The following is a 19,771-nucleotide window of genomic DNA, read 5'->3' on the forward strand; positions in this document are numbered from 1 at the left end:
TTTTCTAAATTAAATTAAAAGACTGTAGAAAATTAATATATGCATGGTGAGTGGGTAGGTTTTTTTTAGGAGCTAGAGTTGTAGAATAGTCGTTCAACGTATTTATTCATTGAATTGTCAGCCACTTCCAGAGAGTGTGGTATATTTTTGTACATTAAATTACATTAATATCTAATATTACAGCAAAAGCTTTAACAAGTCCTAATTTTCTATATTTGTATATTTCCATTATATAATGTGCGTTATGACTGCACATACAGTATTCCACATTGTAATGCACAGAGCAGAAACAGTTTTCACAGAACTACTGTGAAAACGACATACTTTTTAATTTACAACACCCACTTGCAAATACATTTTTAGGGTCAGGAGCCTTTGCTCGTATGCTGGCAAAATTCCTATGAAAATAATTTTTTTAGAAATTACTCTCAAAAGTATACAGCAAATGAGGGAGGCATGAGTCACCACATAGTCCTAATAGACAAATAAGAAATAGGAACTAATAAACTCTAATCTTGCCTGTTGATGGGGACTTTTCTGTCTCATTCTTCCAAAACACAGTTTAGATCGCTTGGTTTTTCCCTCTGTAAAATGGAGGCAATTTTTATATATCCACCACTCAGAATTACTGTGGATTGATTAATGCATGCAAAGCAATGAGTCATTCGGTATCAGAAGTATCAGTCTATTATAAACTGAAGTGTTCTGTCATAGCAGGCTTGTGGTTACAAACAAATTTATCTGTAAAAAAGGAGAAGGAAAACATCAGTTGCACACGGGGTAATTACCTTTGATGTCAGTGCTTCTGTTAGTTTGTGCATCTGAAATACACCCAGAAGCTCACTATTACTGTTAGGTATTTGGAATTAGACCTTGTAGTACTTACCTGAAACTGCTATTAAAGTGAGAGGCGCGACTTCAGTGAGAGTTTGGCCGAGTAAGTGTTGCAGAATTGGGTACCTTGAGTCCATAGTTTGGGGTTTAAGTGGTGCATATAAGCTAGTTCAGGCATCTGCTCAGACTTCCTAGCCTATGACATAAATACTTCTGGTCTAAAGAGAGATCTCAGATAGACCTGTGGGTAGTCATATATTGTGTAACATATATTGTATTGCATTCTCAGGTCCTTCAATCCCCAGGACTCTGATTTCTCAGCAGTAGCCCTCCTATTCAATCAAGAGTGTGTGTGCACATGTGTGTGTGTATGTGTGGGTGGGTGTATATAAATATACGTGTGCCCACACACAGACAAACATGTATGTGTACACAACCCCCCTATATAAATGTGCTTTGCCTTTTTGGGTGTACGAGTATATTTCTGTAAATGCTCACCACTTGTATTTATACATTTATGAGTAATATCCAACTTTCAATGATAATTGACACCATGTGGCTTTCTGTATAATAATTACTTTGGGACAAAAAACCTTGCAGATGGTTTCAAGAGTGACTCTAACTCGCCATCAATGTAAAAAGATTAAATAAGATGAGCCCACTCCCTCTGAATGGAGTAAGCCATTTTCATCGATTTCAATGGGAGCAGGCACAACATCATTTCTACAGCAGACAGAGAACATGTATTATATTCATTAAATGAAAGTTTGATTTCATTGCTCTTAAAATTATTCATGTTCTGTTAGCAAATGGTTTGAGATTTTATAACCTAGAGCATTTGCTGAATTCTGCTTTGTATTTTCCTCACAGCAATTGGAAGGACCCTCATTCCTCGTTATTTTAGCACTGTCTTTGAAGGAGGTGTAACAGACCTGTATTACATTCTCAAGCACTCAAAAGAGTCATACCACAACTCATCCATCACAGTGGACTGTGATCAATGCACCATGGTCACTCAGCATGGAAAACCCATGTTTACCAAGGTAACAGGGAAGACTCAATAAAGCATGTTGTTGGTTTGGTTTTTTTATTGTTTTTTTTTTTTCTTTTTCAGTGTATATAAGGGTGAAAAATATTGTCTGTTGCATTTTTCTGGTAGACTGAGATTATTTCTAATACTGAAAACCCTTGAAGCCATTTAATTACTATTTTCTATATTCATTACATGACTGGAAAATTCTGTGGGCATCCTCTGCAATTCTCCCAGAAAGATTGCAAGAGAAGCACATAATGCCAGGTTGCCAGAACCATCAGCTGTCAGAACCATCAGTTGTATGTGAATTAAATTCAACCTGCCCATCTCCTTTTCTCTGGGCTCGATTTTAAAGCAACAATGAGATTTTGCATTGCTGGTACCTACCATTTGGGATGGTATGCTTTACATTTGATGCTTACCCTGTCCAAGGACTATAAATCTCTAGGAAAATAGTGATTTAATACAGTAGGATGCCAGTCCAAAGGGCAGGGAAGTCAATGGAAGGAGTCAATTGATTTAAACATGCTCTGGATCAGGCAGTTAGTGAATATTCAATATTTGTAATTGATAGTGAATTATCTTCATGCATTGGCCACTTCTAGTCCTGTAATTAAATTGAGTGCCGTATTTTCATAAAAAACAGTACCAAAAAGGTGGAAAATACAAATTAAAATAAAAATTTTCTTATATTAAAAATATCAGTAAACTGATTTTCAAAACGGAAATGTACCCTTTCGTAACTTAACAGGAAATGATGATTTTCTATCTTGTACCTGTTCATCTGTATGAATTTTAACCTTTGCGTGGAGAAAAGCACAAAAGGAAAAGGGGCCGCAGGAGGAGGTAACCCATCCGTGTTGCCCTTAGCCTGCAGGACTGTGGAGGTTTTAGGGTCAAAACAGGCACCAGCTGTTGACAGCATCGTGACCAGGGCCCACATGGCTTATGCTGTTTTAGCATGTATGTGAGTCCCATCCCTTCATAGTGTCTTCCCTGACATCTTCGTGGCTCTCGGAGTGGGGCTCAAAGAAGAGGGAGAGGAAGCCGCTGGTGTGCAGAGCACTGGTGAGCTGGGAGGTGTGTATTTAATGGTGTCGTTGTTCCAGCTCTGCCACTCCAGCCCGCTGTGACTTACACAGACACAATCAGAGAGAGAGAAAGAGATGCAAAGAGACCAGATGTTCCTCTTTGCTACGAGGAGTTGTGCGTGCTGGCCATGTGCAGAGGATGTGACGAGGGTGTACATTAACTCTTTCTTTGTGTAGCTCCCTAAAACGATTTCTGTCATTTCCCTTTGTGTTAGCTTTAATGCAATAACAAATACAAGGGGTTTTTTTGAATCAGTAAGCAAAACACGCTTTTCTTCATTCAATTAGTTTATTTTACTTACCGTAACAGCACATTACAGTGTTGTTACTTTGGAAAGGAGACTAGTATTCAGCAAGTCAAAGCTAAACCAGCAGCAGGGACTGGGCGCACACCTCGTGTGAGGGGGGCCACAGCCGCCTCCCGTAGCACCGTCCTGCTGTGCGCAGTGTGTGCTGCACCCCCGGCAGCGCACGGCCTGCTTCAGCCCTGACGTTTCTGTTGCGGATTCTAACATAAACCTCAGTATCCTGGTAGAAAAGTTCAGGCGGGGATGTGATTTGGATTCTGGGAGAAAAATTAGGGGTTTTTAATGGCTGTGTGTTTAAAATATGACTGTGTTAGAGCAAATTTTAAATAAAACACAGTAGTTGGTGGAACAAGGGAGAAAAGAATATATTACTCTCTTAGAAATAAGTCAGAGCCGAATGTTGTCTCAGCTGTGCGTGTGTAACTTCTAGCAGAGATACTGAGGGCACAGATCTTGTACCCAAAGGTAAACTCGTAACTCACAGCATTGGTGGTGGAACAAAGCAGACCTCCCATAATAAGCAGCACTACAATGGACTGCGTAGCTCCTTAGATCATGCCTGAATTTCACCCAGTGAAACTACCACAAAGGGTTTTTTTAATGCCAAAATACAAACTAACTATATTTGTTAATAGCTGTTTCAGTTTCACAGCTTGTAAGCTACAAGTTCACTAACTTCTAATATAATGGGCTGAAACTGTTCTCATCATGTATTGAATCAGGAATCCACAGCTGCATTTTATTAATTTCGACATTTTCCTAGTTAGAGCAACTCACTCCATACTGCAGTATTGGATGAATATATAAAATGGCATTTCAATTTTTTTTCAAACAACTATGGGTAGAACATGCCTAACAGTAACATTATGAATAGTCCAGCTTGTCTTTAGAGGGCAAGAGTCCTTGTAAAGTGTCACACACTTTAAAATTGTTTTATCGAGGTATAAATAAGTACTGTAAAGAATTGCATACTGTTCAATAGCATGAATTAAATGTGGTAAAAGAAGAGACTGAAGCCCTAACTACCGTGTTTTTACCTGGCAGATGCTTCATTTTTTTCTTCAGGTAAAGGAAAGCTTTAGGAGTCCTCCTAAGTCTCTGTTTTCACTGTGTTTACCGACACTCCAACTTTATGTGTGGGCAAACTGTTTTTCTGCAGTTAGCGATGTTTATTTATATTTCCTGATAGATTGGCAGAGGCGAGCTTTGCCTTCACCACTAGAGCAGTGAGCACCCCGCGTTCGAACTGTTCTCCACCTGCGCCCAACAGTGGGGCCATCAGCTGGATTTTATAGGTGAAGCCCTTGAAACTCAGTGATTTTAATCCTTACTAACAATTTCAGGCATTTCCCAGATTTGCATAAGCTTTGGGTTTCTTTTCAAGCACAGAGTCAGGTCTGAAAAATGGTCGTTAATAAAAGGGGAAGAGTTTAAAAGATGCCCAGTGTTAGGAGAGCGAGACTTTGAGCAATAAGGCTCAGGACCAAAGTTCGTTTTCATAGGTGCGAGCAGTTGGAATTCCTACAATTAATAAGTGCAGTGAAGGGGTTAAAAAGCTATTGGTTAGTTTGAGAAATGTTCTTTTTTAGTTTTTTTCCTGGCCTAGTCTAGAGCAACCACGTGATATACTGAATGCCTGCCAGCCTCTTTCTTGTTGATCCTCCGGAGACCATCTGTGCTGGGGGCATTGATTAGAGTGTGTCTGCTGGGATTACATCTTTTCTGTTGCCATGCCAACTAATCAGCTGATTTTGGTTACCACAGAAACAAAATGTCAGAGCTCACAGTACGGTAACATGAATTCAGCACAACAGAAAATGTTTTCTTAATTGGAGACCCTTTTGATTTTTGGATTCTATGTAAAAGGCAGCTTTAAAAAAAAAAAAAAAAAGAGGCCCATTTAAAATAAGAACTGCACCAATTTTATTGATTAAAAGCAATGCGTAAAATTCTGCTCTACATAAGGAAATTAAATTCCTTTATAAGATGTATAAATTTTTACCACTGTGATACGAGGTATGTATTTCAGTTTTTCTATTAAAATTTGTTAATGCCAGTACATAAAATACATCTGTTAAGAGCTGTGGGGTTTTGAGCTTAACAGAAGAAACATTTGAGAAGCCACAGGTATTATTATAAAAAAAAATATTTTAAACCTGAAATATTTTCATGTTACCTGGTCAGTAATCAGAATCTTTGGCCTCAACACAGTAACATTAATATAAAATGTTTTTCTTCTGGTATGAATCCTTATATGCGCGCATATGTACCCATGTGTAATTTCTTATCATAGTGCAACTGATGAGAAAATCAAAATCAGGGTCAAATGACAAAATAAGTCACATTAAAAATTTGAAGGCATCACTAAGGTATGTTGAAAAGGGCAGATGAGAACCTGTTGCAAGATTCTGCTTTATAGGTCTACAGTAATCTGTCTATATAGTATGCCTGTTAAAATTACCTACGTGTTTTTCAGAGGAGGAAAAACTGTGATGACGTTAAATGAACTGTTAACCAGAAAAGCCACACTTTGCCCAAGTGGGAACTAGCCAAGTCTGAGTTGGGGCTTGTAAAAAGGCTACTCAACTGAATCTAGGATGGCTAGTTGTTCAAGCAAATGTTAGTTGTACTAAAATCAAAGTTGCAGGAACCTTTTCTTTTGAAAGCTGTTACACACTGTTTCCACAATATCTCTGTACCCTGCACTTGAAAGTTTACTTTGAATAGGAGTTGTAAGTCTAAACATCCAACTTAAAGAAAAAAATCAACAACAGAGGGAGTTAATTTTCAGACCATGCATCATTTACAGTACTCCAGTCAGGATACCATGCTGGGCATGTATTTTGCACCTTAAAGACCACCACAGCCACAACTTTTTTTCCACCTAAAGTTGTGAACAATTGTTTGAAAGTCCCCAGTAATTTATTTTACTTTTCATTTCGGTACCCGCTTGCTGCATTTATTCGTCCCATATTTTCTCTCCTTTCTCAGACAAGACTCCTCACAAAGCTGCGTGAGCCACTTTCTGTGGAAGCAGCTCCGTCGGCCACGACTGCAACCTCTTTGCTCCCCTGGCTCTCAAATCTGCTGTGGCAATGCAGCTCATGCAGCCCGATGGCAGACACCCTCTCTAGCTTTCCTTGGAAGGGTGGGGTTAATAAAAGTAGATAAGAAATGAAAAATAAAAATGGAATAAAATGCCTGGAAAGGACAAGAACACTTGGAAAAGACAGGAAGGAAAAAAATAGGCAAAAAATCAGGTTTGGCCACAGGCATTCAGGGCTCTCTGTACTCCAACTGGACATGAAAGGAAGGTTTATATACCAAGCTATTGTAAGGAAAGGGCAACATAAAACAGGTTGGGAATGACTGGTTCAGCAACTTGACATCAAGTGTACGCAGTTGCACCACAGCCACCTCCACTGCGAGGTTCAGTCATTAATTGGCAGTAGCAAACTGCAAGGGAAAGAAAATAAGATTTAGCGCACACAATATTCTATGTTTGTAAAATGTTATAAAATCTATAGTATTATAAGTTACTGTCTCTGCGGTAAGGCCTATGAAGTCATTTTCCCACACTGTATTTTTCTCCCCAAGAGAAAGAAAAACAATTAATCCAGCAGAGATGAACAATAGAATACTGCTCTGATATTTTTGAATGTTGTTTAATCGATGATACAATACCAGTGAAAACAAAATTCCTGGGAATTTATTTCATGCATTTTATGTATTCTAGGTATGCACAGAAGGACGTCTTATCTTGGAGTTTACTTTTGATGATCTTATGAGAATAAAAACATGGCACTTTACTATTAGACAGTACAGAGAATTAGTCCCACGCAGCATTCTAGCCATGCATGTAAGTAATCCTTTTTTCACTTGACCTAATGCAAAGAGATGAGATTAGTTTTATGAAGAACTCCAGCAAATTTCACACCCAAGACAATTAACTATAAATATTTTGGTTTGCCTGCAACTACATCCATTTACAAGTTCTTTCATCACTCCCTTGTTTCTCAGTGCTCTATTGTTGCCACTGTTGCTATGTTTTCATTTTGTTTTAGCACATAGTTTTCCTTTTAATCCCATTTGGTGGTCTGTATGATTTGGGCCCATAATCTATTCTTATTGATATGAACTACAGTAAATTCAGTGAATTTTCATCATTTTAGGTAGGAATTATATTTAGTCTTTAAATTAAGCAAACTGTTAGCCTTGTATGAGACAGAATATAAGCAATTACCATATATTTACTTAGAAACCTTTAGAATTTTAATCCAGATGATCTTTTTTCACATTTCAAGACTTTTTTTTTTTTGTAATTGCATGAAAACACACACAATGGAATATTAAAATATTAAATATTCTACAGGTTGAAGTCAAACTCTTATAAAGTAAGCCGTTGGGGGAAAACAAAGGACAGTTTTATTGCCACTTTCAGTTCTGCACTGTAGAATCGTTCAGATTAGTAATGCGATAGTAATTGCAGGACTATGGTTTTACAGAGGGTAAGAACACAGGCCCAAACGTGTGCCCGTATTTTGACATCGATTTACTTATATATACATAGATAAAGATATATTCTTAGTGAGGAATTTTAAATAACTTAAGCAGCCTGGACTTTTTTGAAAATGCTATTACAGGCCTGAAGAAAATACCTTTGAAAATCTGCCCCACCATTTTTGTCTCAGAGTTATTTTAGAGGGCTGATCTTCTGAACTCTTCAACAGTATCCCATTCAGGGACAGCGAGGATGGCCATGAGCAACAACATGTATTTAGATGACTGCAATTCAAAGAGAGTAGACCAGGTTAGGCAGCAACCAGCAGGTACTAATTTTAGTAATGAGATTGATCTTGTTTTAAAGAGGAGGCTGGTCTCACAGGTAGGGCTCCTGGGTAGGGTCAGAGAAGGACTGTGCTTGCATTTTTCCTGTTTAATTCTGGGAAAATAACTTAGACAAGGGTTCTCTGGCCTGTGCTTAATGCCACTTGTGTGATCAGCTCTGCTGAAGGTGGCTTGATGAGTTCTCTCTGCTTCAGTTTCTTATCCACAAAATGAAAGCCATACCTTCTTTATTCCTGCCTTTATCTGCTTAGTCTCCTGGACTCCCAGCCAACAAATGGAAGGCTCAAAGTGTACTGTGATCCCTCAGGAAGCTCTTTGGTGGGTTCCTGCTCGCTTGCGTCCCTGTGCATGACCGGACCTTCTAGGTTTCTCTCTTGAATGGGTAGGGATGGAAAGAAGATATTGGAAAACAGTCTTTATTCTGCTTCAATTTCATAAGGTTTTGCATTTTCCTGTGCAAACAGAACTCTATAGCTTATGACATAAATTTAGGATCAATGTGTATTTTTTCCATAGGAATGGCATCTTTCTTCAGAGAACCCTGCCTGCACTCCACCAAGCACATAGAGAAAAACAAATAGACAGAAACCAAAGTGAAAATTCTTTTTTCCTCTGCTGTTTAGGCACAAGACCCTCAGGTGCTGGAGCAGCTGTCCAAAAACATCACTCGAATGGGTCTGACAAACTTCACCCTCAACTACCTCAGGGTAAGCATACTATAGCTGATGATTATTGTGGGCATTTTTTAAAAGTTACTGTTAGCTTTGAGTCAAGGTAATGTGAGCAGAGCCTGTGTCGGTCAGGTAAGAAATGGACCTTACTCTTAATAAGGATGAAGGAGAAACACAGAGACTGTAATAAAGATGTTGCTGCTAACAACGTGCCATTAAAAAGGGTAAGAATTTTATCATGGAGTCGAAGCAATGTGTGAGTAGCCAATGCTTTTAAAGGTCTTTCTTCTCAGTTTTGAATAATGGCTTCATTTTTTGTAAGCAAGAAATTCCCCACCATTTTTCCTCTCTACTTCACTGTTCCTGAGAAAATGGCTGCTCATTCTTATTAAGAGCTGCCTGTCTTCTCCAGCTCTTCGACCTCCCCTCCTCTCCCAGGCAGAGGCAGGGCTGAGGGAAAGCTCAGCTCCAGCCCCGTTTGCAGCAGTCCCTCAGAACAGTCCTCCCTTCACTTGCCTCTGGGAGCCTGAGCTCCCTCCTCAGCCTTACACTGAATTGAGTGTGTTTTTTATGATTAAATAATGCATTTGTTCCCATTGCTTTATGACCCTTAAAGTGCATTCAAAGTTTGGAAGTTTATTTTTATTTTTGAAAGTATTCCCTGGTGAGGGCTTACAATGCATACACTGAAATACGGGTTTGTAGAGTTCCTATTTCAAGGTTAAAATTCAGATTTTTCTTATTTCTAGACATGCCATTAGTGGATAAAATGAGGAGAATTACTCAATGATACACCAAGCTAACTTGGCCAGGAATATCTGATTTTGTTCCTTTCAATTGTGTGAGTAATTATTCAAGATGCTTTTTTAAGATAACAAGAACACTAGAAAATGCAGTTATTTTCAGCCTAATGTGGAGCTGTACCTGATAATCTATATTTTAGTTGCCCTTCATTCAGGTCTATGATCTTTATAACACATTCCCTCTGGGTGGAGTCCTACCCCTAGAGTGTTTTGAACTCTAAGGGGGTCAGTGTGCAGACTGAGATGTGTGGTGAGATCTCTCTCACTGTATCCCTACAGCTTGTAGACAGCCTGTAGTTGTCCTTACTCTCTCAATATGATAAGCCATTGCTGATCGTTGCTTATGTGGTGTTAGTGTAGAAGTTACTGTTCAAATTATAGTCTGAGTTATGCAGGGCAGGTCTGCTGTAGCGTAACTGAAAGAAGAATACGGCATAAAACCTCAGAGGAATAATACATTGCATTAGAATGTTTCCGTGTATAAATACAAGAATAATATGTGTATGTTGTGCATATTGTATTCTCACAGTTAGTTTAGTCTCTGGTTTGGTACAGAGAGCGACCATTGCGCTTTGGCAACATCCCTATAGTCACACTGTCGTTGTCTCGTGGTGAGGCATCCTAGAGCTCGTTGTCCAGAAATCCCCACTGGGGATTCCTCCTCAGTCACACCAAGTTTTGCATTACACCCTTGTGGCAAACTGGGCAGCAAGCAGCTGGCTTAGGTAGGCTATTTCCATATTTTCTTTCTGAATTTTCCTGTGGCACAAGGCATTGCCCTTCTTTTGAGGTCTTAATCCCCTTAGCATGACCGGACACACTGGCAAGCACTTGGGCTGGCACACACCAGCAGCAGTACTCAGTAGCCGTCTTCCGCGAGGCTCGGAGGGCCATGCTGAATTTGCAGCGCTATCTCCATCACCGACCCCTTCCGGGTCCTTTGTGGCATATTCTGTAACTGCTGAATGTGACAATGCAAATGAGAAAGGCAGGGTCCCTGTTAGGACGCAGCTGGCATCAGGCACCCATGCTGCTCCCCTCGTCAGCATCAAAAAAGAGAAAGAAAGGAAGGGGGGGAGGGAGAAAAAAATCCTCAGAAAAAGAAAACTGGGATCAAGATAAGCGCTAGGGAGAGGAGCAGTGAAGTGGAAGGGGATGAAAAGATGAAGTCTTACTTTTTTTCTTCTTCCAGACTAGTTTTTTAGCTTAACAGACAACATTAGGTCTCTGGGTGCAAAGCTTCCTCTGGCTCCCGCTGTGGTGATTCCAAAAGGAAATCTTTTTTCTCCCAAGCCAATCTTTGCGTCTCTTTTTCTTGTGGTGAGGAATTGATCAATCTGCTCTTTTTTCAGATGTTCAGCTCATCATGGGAGCTCATATTAAATGATATATTTCCATTTTGATTTACTCCTTTCCCAATTACTTTCTTCTGTTAATTTTAACATGAAAATCTTTTCTGAACTTGGGATTGTAAAATCATGCAATGAAAAAATGTGGTAAATGCACTTAAGTTTAAGGTGTTTTGTTTTGTGGTTGGGTTTTTTTTAAGTCAGCATTTTATGATACTTTATTCAGTCTTCCCAATGTTTAGTAATTAGCACTGTTACATGGTTTTGAATAAGGATTTTAAACTAAACATAAAAATGATTTTCATTTTTTTTTCTGCTGCACACAGCAAAGGCTTGTGATACTTATAAGCGAAAACTTCACTGATGGGCAGAATTAATCATTTTTATTCTCCAACGTGCACACAGCAGCAAGCTGTGCTGCAGTCTCTTTAAAGGCAGAATTTAAACCTGGATTTCAGGTGGTTGTGATATAAAGGTACAGCCTGGATTTTTTACGCTCTAGACATCACAGAATGCTAAATCGTTGCTAGTTGGGGTAATTGCAGTTGCTGGCATGTAAACCTCCTCTCCAGAGTGCCACATGCCTGTAGAGCCACAGCTTTGGATGTGTGCCCTGGTTTGTCTTCATTCACTCTGAGTAAAGCTGTCCAGCATAGAAGAACATTTAATATTTAATGCAAATTTAAAATATATCTTCTTGGAACCTGGAAATGAAATGTTTTGTCCTGTGTCATTTGCCAAATGCTCTTTCTCCCTGTTTTCTCTAGCTCTGTATAAAACCATAGGCTTCCTTTCTTTCTAGTTACTAGTTTGTTTTGTTCCAGTATAATTGATTACCTCATCAATGGGGTCAGCATACTTTGCTGTAGCTGCTGACTAGGAGTTGAATAGGCTGTCTGAGAAATAATGAGGAAAACCTTGTAGGTTTTAAATTAATATCAAGCTTTTTAAAATGTAATTTCTCATCAAGTCATCAAGTAGTGGATATTACAAACTTTCAGATAATAAGGCCAAGACCTATATCCTAGTCTCAGTTGGTACAAGTCCAGGAACAAACAGGAATCCTGTACAGAGTTTGAAGATGGAGATAACACTTAGAAGAACAGTTTCCACCAAGCTACAATAATTTAGTCCCCACACATTATCTTCTTACTTTTTTTCTATGTAATTTTCTAGTTGCTCAGCTATTTTATTTAGATCTTCAATGCATAATGGATTTGAATGTACTTTACAAACAGTAGATTTATACTAGCAGCACTATTCACAAATTGGGGCTCGAATGTTTCTTGCTGCCTTCTATAAAATGATTTATTTTGTCAAAATATCTGACATTATAAAAAAGCCAGCCCCTACTGTCAATTAGGCAGGACTACCTGGCCTGAGCCTTGAAATATAGGCTCTTGTGTCTTGTATCTTGCCCAGCAGGTCTTCAAAATTTGTCTCTGCTTTCTTGCACTGCTTGGATTGGAACGATTTCTTAGTGCTCTTCCCCAGATGTAGCTATTGCATCCTCCCCACGCTGTGGGTCTGCTCTGGTAGCCAGTTTATTGGTGTTAATGGAGCCGAATCTGCATCTGCCCTTTGCAAAGAGAGAATTTGCGTGGCAGAGCTCTCCAGCTCTGCGTCAGGAGAGGTATCTAGGCAGGGGAATGCACACTCCCATTTCCCCTTACATCCTGTATGATTATATTAACCAAGGCTTATCTAAGCTACAAATTATCCAATTCGTTTGTTTTCTGTATAAACCAATAATGAAGTGTTACTATTGCAACACAGAGGACAATATTTCCTGAATCCCCACTTTCACTAATTTAGTTCCTCACTAGACACTTTCGGATTTCTTCTGCTAGGAGGATAACATGAATTATTTAATGGGACGCAATTTTCTAAAGGCGGTACTTACATTGCAATCAAAAGCTATTTGTATGTATACCCATTGTGTATGTAAAATTTTATTTTGCACATGCAAAATAGACACGCGTGCAACAGCTTCCTTTAATGTGCAGGGAAATTTGCTTCTCTAAATATGGTTTCATGCATGGAAAGGATATGAACTCAAATCATTTGGGAGCTAGTTTGCTCCTAATATGTAACAGTTTATGGCAGCTATCTGGTCAATATTTTACAGCTGTTTGTGTATCTTCAGAGAAGAAGGAGAAAGATTACCTGCAAGTGTGTTAAGGGTGCAAAGTCAGGTACTCAGGGAAAAGAAATGCTATTGTAGTCACCCATGCAACATGAATTCGTTTCCCTTTGTGAGTCATCATCTTCTAACTACATCATCACGCATTGTGTTTCCCACAGACTCCCCGACACATGCAGTGCAGGGGATGACTAGCGCTCACTCAGTAGCAAGTGCTCCAGTGCTACTCATTTCCTTGTGGGCTTTTCTGCAGTGTCATTCTAGTATCTCAATTGCAAATGTTATTGGCTGCATAGCACCTACCAGCTGAAGAGGCATTGGCATTCCCGGTGTGCACGTGTGCATTGAGGCACATGGATGAGCACCGACGCACTCGGAGGGGTCAGCTAAGGGGAGGTGGCCATTCTGAGAAAGCAAGGGCCTGATTTTGCAGAGCACTTGGAATTTCATCTCGTCCCATATACTAATAACAAAACAATTGCCGTTGGATGCAGTCTGTTGTCTCGGGCTAGCTATACAGTTGAAAAAGGTGTTTCTGGGAACACACTGGTGAAAATGCTTTTTACATGACTTAGTACCAGAGCAGAGCTTAGGGGCAGGGGCAGTTTATTAAAGCAGCATTGGGTTACTCTAAGCTCATGCTTTTTTGTTCTGCAGTTCCTGCTTCATGCTTCTGCCACATTTCCATGCCTTCAGTAAATGCAAATAAAGTCTTACACACAGCAACTTCATTTACTTTGTGCTGTGCACTGAATGGGGGGTGTTAGGGAAACCGAGTATGTGATCATGTAGCGAGATGCTATATCCTAATGGATATGGATAAGAAGTTCTATTAAGGGTTCACAAGCACTCAAAGGAGGGGGTTTGGATCATATAATCATTCTGGAGCTTTTCCTATGAAAGCTGTCAAAATTTTAAAGAATCCTCAAAAGGAGATGCTGAAAGCAGACACAACATTTTGTAGACTTTATTCCTATAAATGATGGAATTTTTCAACCTAAACCAATTCAGCTTGGGGCAGCTCTCCCCAGGAAAATGCAGTCAAAACCAGAGGGTTCTCACAGAAGGATTCAGATGACTATAGCTGGCTATCTGTAATCTATCTGTGCCAACTATAATTAGCGGATTCTGCCAAGGTTTTCTGGTAATGTAATTTCTTAGCATTTATTTTAGTAATGATCACGGTGGTTTCTGTTCCTCTCTTTTATGCATCTAATGCTTTATACACAGTGTTATATGTTACTTTCAGAATAATAAATGAGAAGAAATGTATTCTTTGCAACAGCTCATACAGTCAAATGTTAGCTTTTCCCTTTTTTAATAAAGATACAACATCACAGAATAGTTATATCAAGAGTTATTCCATCATAAGCAGGAAAGATCAGAGAAAACAATACAGCAAAATTTTTAAAAAAGAAGTGGTGAGGGTGGAATGGGTGGGACAAGGGAGCGGGGATGGGAGAGTTGCAGAAGAACAGGACAGGTAGAGAATGAAGCACCAACTTAGAAATGTTCTGAAGAGAAGATGGAATCTGAAGCAATCTCTGGATAGGACATGGATTGGAAAGATAACATTCATATTGTAAACAATAATAGTGGTGTGCTTTTCGTCCATTGATATCTAGGCGTTTTATTAAAACACATGAAGTGTTTTATAGATGGGAAAATTGTGGCACATGAGAAGCAAAAAAAGATGGAGCAAACCCAATAGCATTAAAAAAAATCAGATGGCAATTTTAAACCAGACTTTGGAGAGTACAGTGAGCTGGTGCAGTAGTGACCACTTCTGCTTCTCATGGCTCAGAAACAGATTTTAGTGTCTGCAGATAGCAGGAATTTCAGAAGTCAGTGAAAAATGGGCAATAGGAACAGACTGCAAGTGATTAGAGAACAAATTGGGATTTTAGCAGAAATGGCAAATTTTACCGGTATTCTGGAGATGGTAATGGCCGGTCTTCACACAAAGGGCACTACTAGTCTCATGAGTATCAGTTAAGGAGAAAGATATATTGTGTATGAACACAAGCCAGCTATCGTGCCCACTGGACATACAGACCATATGACCTTTGAAATAAAATTAAGGTCTGGACTAATGAGAATGGAAGGATGATAATCAGCGATGTGAGTCCTTGAAGCATCCATGAGTAAGAAATCAGAATGAAGTTAGGTTGGAGCAGTTTAAAAATAAAAAAGTCAGAAGGGTAAAAGGGAGAAAAAGAGAGACAAAGACAAAGCACTAGCCATATAAAAACAAGCTACAATATTTGAACTAATAATGTTATTTCAGAAAAGAAAAAAGATGAAGAAAAAAAGTCCAAGAACACAGCCACAGGCTCTCTTTTTAGAAGACCAAATTAAAGCTTGGACTAGTATGCAGTGCAGTCATAAATAATAATAACTATTAATTAAGTTTAGAAATGAGAGCTGCAGAGGTACGATTTGTATGAAGACCTGAAAACGCCAAAACCAGCTTCTTGTTCAAAGCAATGAAAACAGCAAAAATTTTAATTAGTTGTTTAATATTGAATATCCACGGGTGTTTGGTGCAAATTGTTATGCAGGGAGGGGTGGGTGCTCAGAAGAGGTCAAGAAGTAGGCTTTAATGCAAAGCTAGTGGTTCAAATCTTTGTCTTGGAAGCAGTTATTTTAGAACCTGAAGTATTCATTGTGGAAAGCTTATGGCAGCCTTGTGGTCTGCTCTTGATTTGGAAAGTGAATACTATACCCCCACACTTTGTGTTTTTAATCTTCAGAAAGACTATTTCATGAGTGTTTATTGTGATATCACAAGCAACTAGGTCATATAATCTTTTTTAATACTTTTCTATATGTAGTTAACTTTACTGGTTAGCCCGCTTGTCCCTTCCCGTTCCGCTGCCACTCTTTCTATAGGTAAAATGGCATTACTGCTTCCCTTTCTCTGCTGGAGAGATCTTCTTCGATGCATCTCAAGATGAAATTTGCCTTTTCCACGTCTACATATGTTGGAGGTTTGCTTTGGGCTCTTGAGTTTGATCCTATTTCTAGGATGTTCCTGAAAAGCTCTCATCTTTCTTGTGTGATGCCCTGATCCTTGTCTGTATGGAGGATGCGTCCCCACTTTGTCATTCAGTCTGTCTGTATACTCCCACTTTTTCTGCTGTAATCTTGCCATTTTATATTCACAACAGAAACCCTAAAAACCAAAACCTGTGGGTTTTAGAGACTGGCACACACAAAGCTAAATTTGTCTTCCAGTCACCTCCCTTGTACTGGTGCAAGCACTGTCAGAGCTGGGTCAGGAGACTGATCTGATGAAAAAACTAATCTACCCAAATGATGACCATCCTTAATAGCTCCCTGAGTGCTACTGTGTTGGGCAGGGAAGAGAACAGCAGTATGGATTCATATCAGCTGGCATCTGTCTTGAAGTTGGACCTCATCTCCAAATTTGCCAGCACTGAAAGGAGAAGACATGAAAGTGCTGGGGAATCCTACAGATCCTAAGCTGTAAATTTCCCTTTCTTACTTCTGGATCTGAGAACATTATAGCGGTTGTGTCTGACCTATTATGGCCTCACACTGCTATAAATTTATTCACGTCAGTAGAGTGACTACTGACTTTCAGCGGTACAGTTTAGAGCAGACTCTTGCTCATACCAGATTACCATAATTTACAAAACTGGAATTGAAAACAAAATAAGCAGAAAGAGAAAAGGTTGATTTATTGCACTGGTTCTGAGTGAAAAACAGAATTCTATCTATATATATGTACATATGGATATAAATGGAACACACATTTTTGTAGGTTCCCTATGAACCACACTGTTTAGTAATTTACTGATTAATTGCAAATATTCTCCATTTGTACTAAGCTATTAGAAAACTTTGGTAAGCTTTTTCACTGCTGTGTGTACATATATATGAATATATCAGTGTCTAGCTGGTGGTCATTAACTTGCAAATCTGTCCATTGCTTTTGATTTGTAAGCATACCTTCTGTTCATGTTAAAGGAAATATCAACAGGTGTATCAAATTAATAAACAGAAGCCCATGATTTTGTGTTTACCTTACCTAAGGTAGACCCATAGGGTGTAACGTGGAGAATCTACAGGCAGTGCCGATGAGCAGAGGTGCTGAACCAGACCTGTACTGGTGCATACAGGAGGCTTGTGAGCAGAGTGGAGGCAGAAAACATTATCAAAATGATAACACAGGTTTCCAACTGAATTGTGTAATTTCTGGTACTGTATTCTGCACAGCTAGAAAACTGTGCTGTATTGAATATTCCTCCCTACCCCAAATCACTTCCTTAATCCTGTCTCTTGTTACCTTTTCCAGTCGGTGTTGCTGCCTCACTCTTACTTCATAATAAGGCAGTTTGTTAATCAAAGATCCAGTTCAACATCCATTGAAGTCAATGGATATAGCTCCTTTGATCCAAATGTCATCTCATAGTTTTTCATTTATTCAGAGGTCTTTTATACCCATAAAATCCAATTTATTGAAATTAATTTCTCCAATCCCTTGGGCAATTTTAGCCATGAAAATGCCATGCTTTGTGAGCAACAACAACAACAAATGGTTATTTTCATTGCTTGGTTTTTTTGTTGTTTTGTTTTGGAGTTGCGTGACAAAAGAAAATTAACTTGATTTAGCCACAGATTATAGTTCTTAGGTGAGCCCAAAGGAACAAATATCAACTGGGGGATCTGACTGGAAGAAAGGGTTTAGGAATAGAAAAGAATGAAGGAATACAAAAGAATAGTGCTTTCATAGCAAGACAGAGAATTTTCTCATTTTATTAATCATTCAGGCAAAACTTAGAGCTGATTTAATTAAAGGACTGTGCACCATTTCTACCCAAGATAAGATGGTTTTACTAAAGTAAGTACGAAGCACGTGAAAAAAAGCCCACAGCCGTATTCCCTAGCCTAGATTTCATAGCATCTCATTTATAAAGCGGGATTGGACCCAGCTATGCTGGATCAAAACCTCCAAGGAAAATACAAGCACTGTCTAAACAACATGGTATTGGTGATTGGGCAGCGTTCACAGTACTCTCCAGAGCAGACCTTGTCTCACTCTGGTGCTTCGCTGTACCAGCTTCACCAGGAGTATTACCACTCTGTATACCACAATGTAATGTAGATCCCAAGTCTACAAGAAGGCAGAGGTTTCTTTCTAGAAACTTTCCAATCAAAGTAATGAAATATAAAATGGAACAATCTTCTGACATTGATATGCAAAGGAAGGAAGTACAGTTTCAATCTTCTAAACACTACACCGGACCTTTCCACTGATTAGCTTTCGACAAGATGTGTTAGAGCTATGGTGTCATTTGAAAAATTATAGTCTATTTAATAGCAAGTCTCTGTCTTTTGTAACTCTCCCAATATCGTGGTGATATTCCAGTGTATCCTTGGGTGCCTTACTGATTTTCTTTTCCAGTGTGTGAGATGAAATGTTCAGCCATACAAAGGAAAGAATATCATATATTCTATTGCTAAGTGCCCTTGAACAATGTAATTTTTAAAATGAATTAATTTTATGAAAATAATTGCAATAAGAAACAGAACATGAAATACAGCTTGCTCATTATGATAGCTAACAGTGTAAGGAGAATGAAAAATTATTCAGAACAAAATGTATATTCTTGGAGTCTTCCAATGTTATCACCCAAATCATATTCATTACACTTTTTGTTTCTTTTGTGCACCTTCTTTGTGGCTAATTGTATCTTGAAGACCCTCTGGTCTCTTTATTTCTCAGCTTCTTCAAATTCTTTCTAGTTTAATATAAGGATGGTTGGTACCTATAGTCTTATTTTAATATTTAGATTCCTACTGTGGGCTACTTTGCTACCTAAAGTAAGCTTCCTGTTGCTGTAATAAATGGTAAGGAAAAATTCTGCTTTCAATTACACAAGTATGCAAACTAGAATAACATCTCAGAAAGCAGTGGCCTTTCTCCAGAGTGACGTAAGTAGGTGCAAAGCTTGTCCTGTGGTATTTATACAAGGAATGAACACTATCAGGTTAATCAGTGAACTTCACAGCAGCAAAGGACATGTGGACAGTCATATTCTGACCTCCAAGGCTTGCTCCCAAGCGTCTGCCAGTCAGCCCGGTTCTGTTGAGACCACAGGGAGCAGCCATGCACTGCTCGAGACTCTTCGGAGTACGAACCCAGTTTAGAGGGAAAAGGCTGCCTCCCGTCTAGACCAAAAAAAAAAAAGGACCACAAAAGCTTCAAGAGCTTTCTTTTTCTTTTTCACTGACTACTGCAGTAGGGATTAGGAAAAGGAGCAAAACCAAAATTTACCCACATAAGCCAAAGCACTCTAGCCCCCCAGGGGGCTTGAGAAGGATGCTGTCTATGAAGATGCTCTCACTTCTCTGCTTACACTGTCCTCCCATGTTTCTTGCACCAAATTCTGCTAAAGACCATTTCCTTGAAGAGGATAGAAAACCAGAGAAATCGTAGGAAGGATCAAAATATAAAACAAAATACTTTTTTTAACGCTGATTGGTTTGGACTGATATATTAGGCTTTTTTCTCTCCATTTCCTTTAAGTGAAATTAAAGAAGAAAGCAGCTATGAAGGCAGTTATTGGTCCTTCATAATGCCTTTGTTTAAATGGATGTTGTGGCTGTTTAGTACTTCTCGAGATGGATGTATCATGTCAGCTTTTACCCCTAATTTATATTC

General features: G+C 39.0%; 1 protein-coding gene across 1 annotated transcript in view; it reads left to right on the forward strand.

Moving 5' to 3' along the window:
* LOC104081398 (LIM domain-binding protein 2) overlaps nucleotides 1-19,771 on the forward strand; it is a gene marked incomplete at its 3' end in the record, with an annotated part of 132,005 nt that overhangs the window by 87,821 nt on the left and 24,413 nt on the right. Inside the window, exons 2-4 of the mRNA XM_009584134.1 lie at nucleotides 1,705-1,877; nucleotides 7,003-7,125; nucleotides 8,738-8,821. Coding sequence (XP_009582429.1) covers nucleotides 1,842-1,877; nucleotides 7,003-7,125; nucleotides 8,738-8,821 — 243 coding nt within the window. The remainder of the gene's footprint in view (nucleotides 1-1,704; nucleotides 1,878-7,002; nucleotides 7,126-8,737; nucleotides 8,822-19,771) is intronic.

The sequence above is a fragment of the Fulmarus glacialis genome, unplaced genomic scaffold (genome assembly GCF_000690835.1).
Source record: "Fulmarus glacialis isolate BGI_N327 unplaced genomic scaffold, ASM69083v1 scaffold12338, whole genome shotgun sequence".
Classification (NCBI taxonomy): Eukaryota; Metazoa; Chordata; class Aves; order Procellariiformes; family Procellariidae; genus Fulmarus; species Fulmarus glacialis.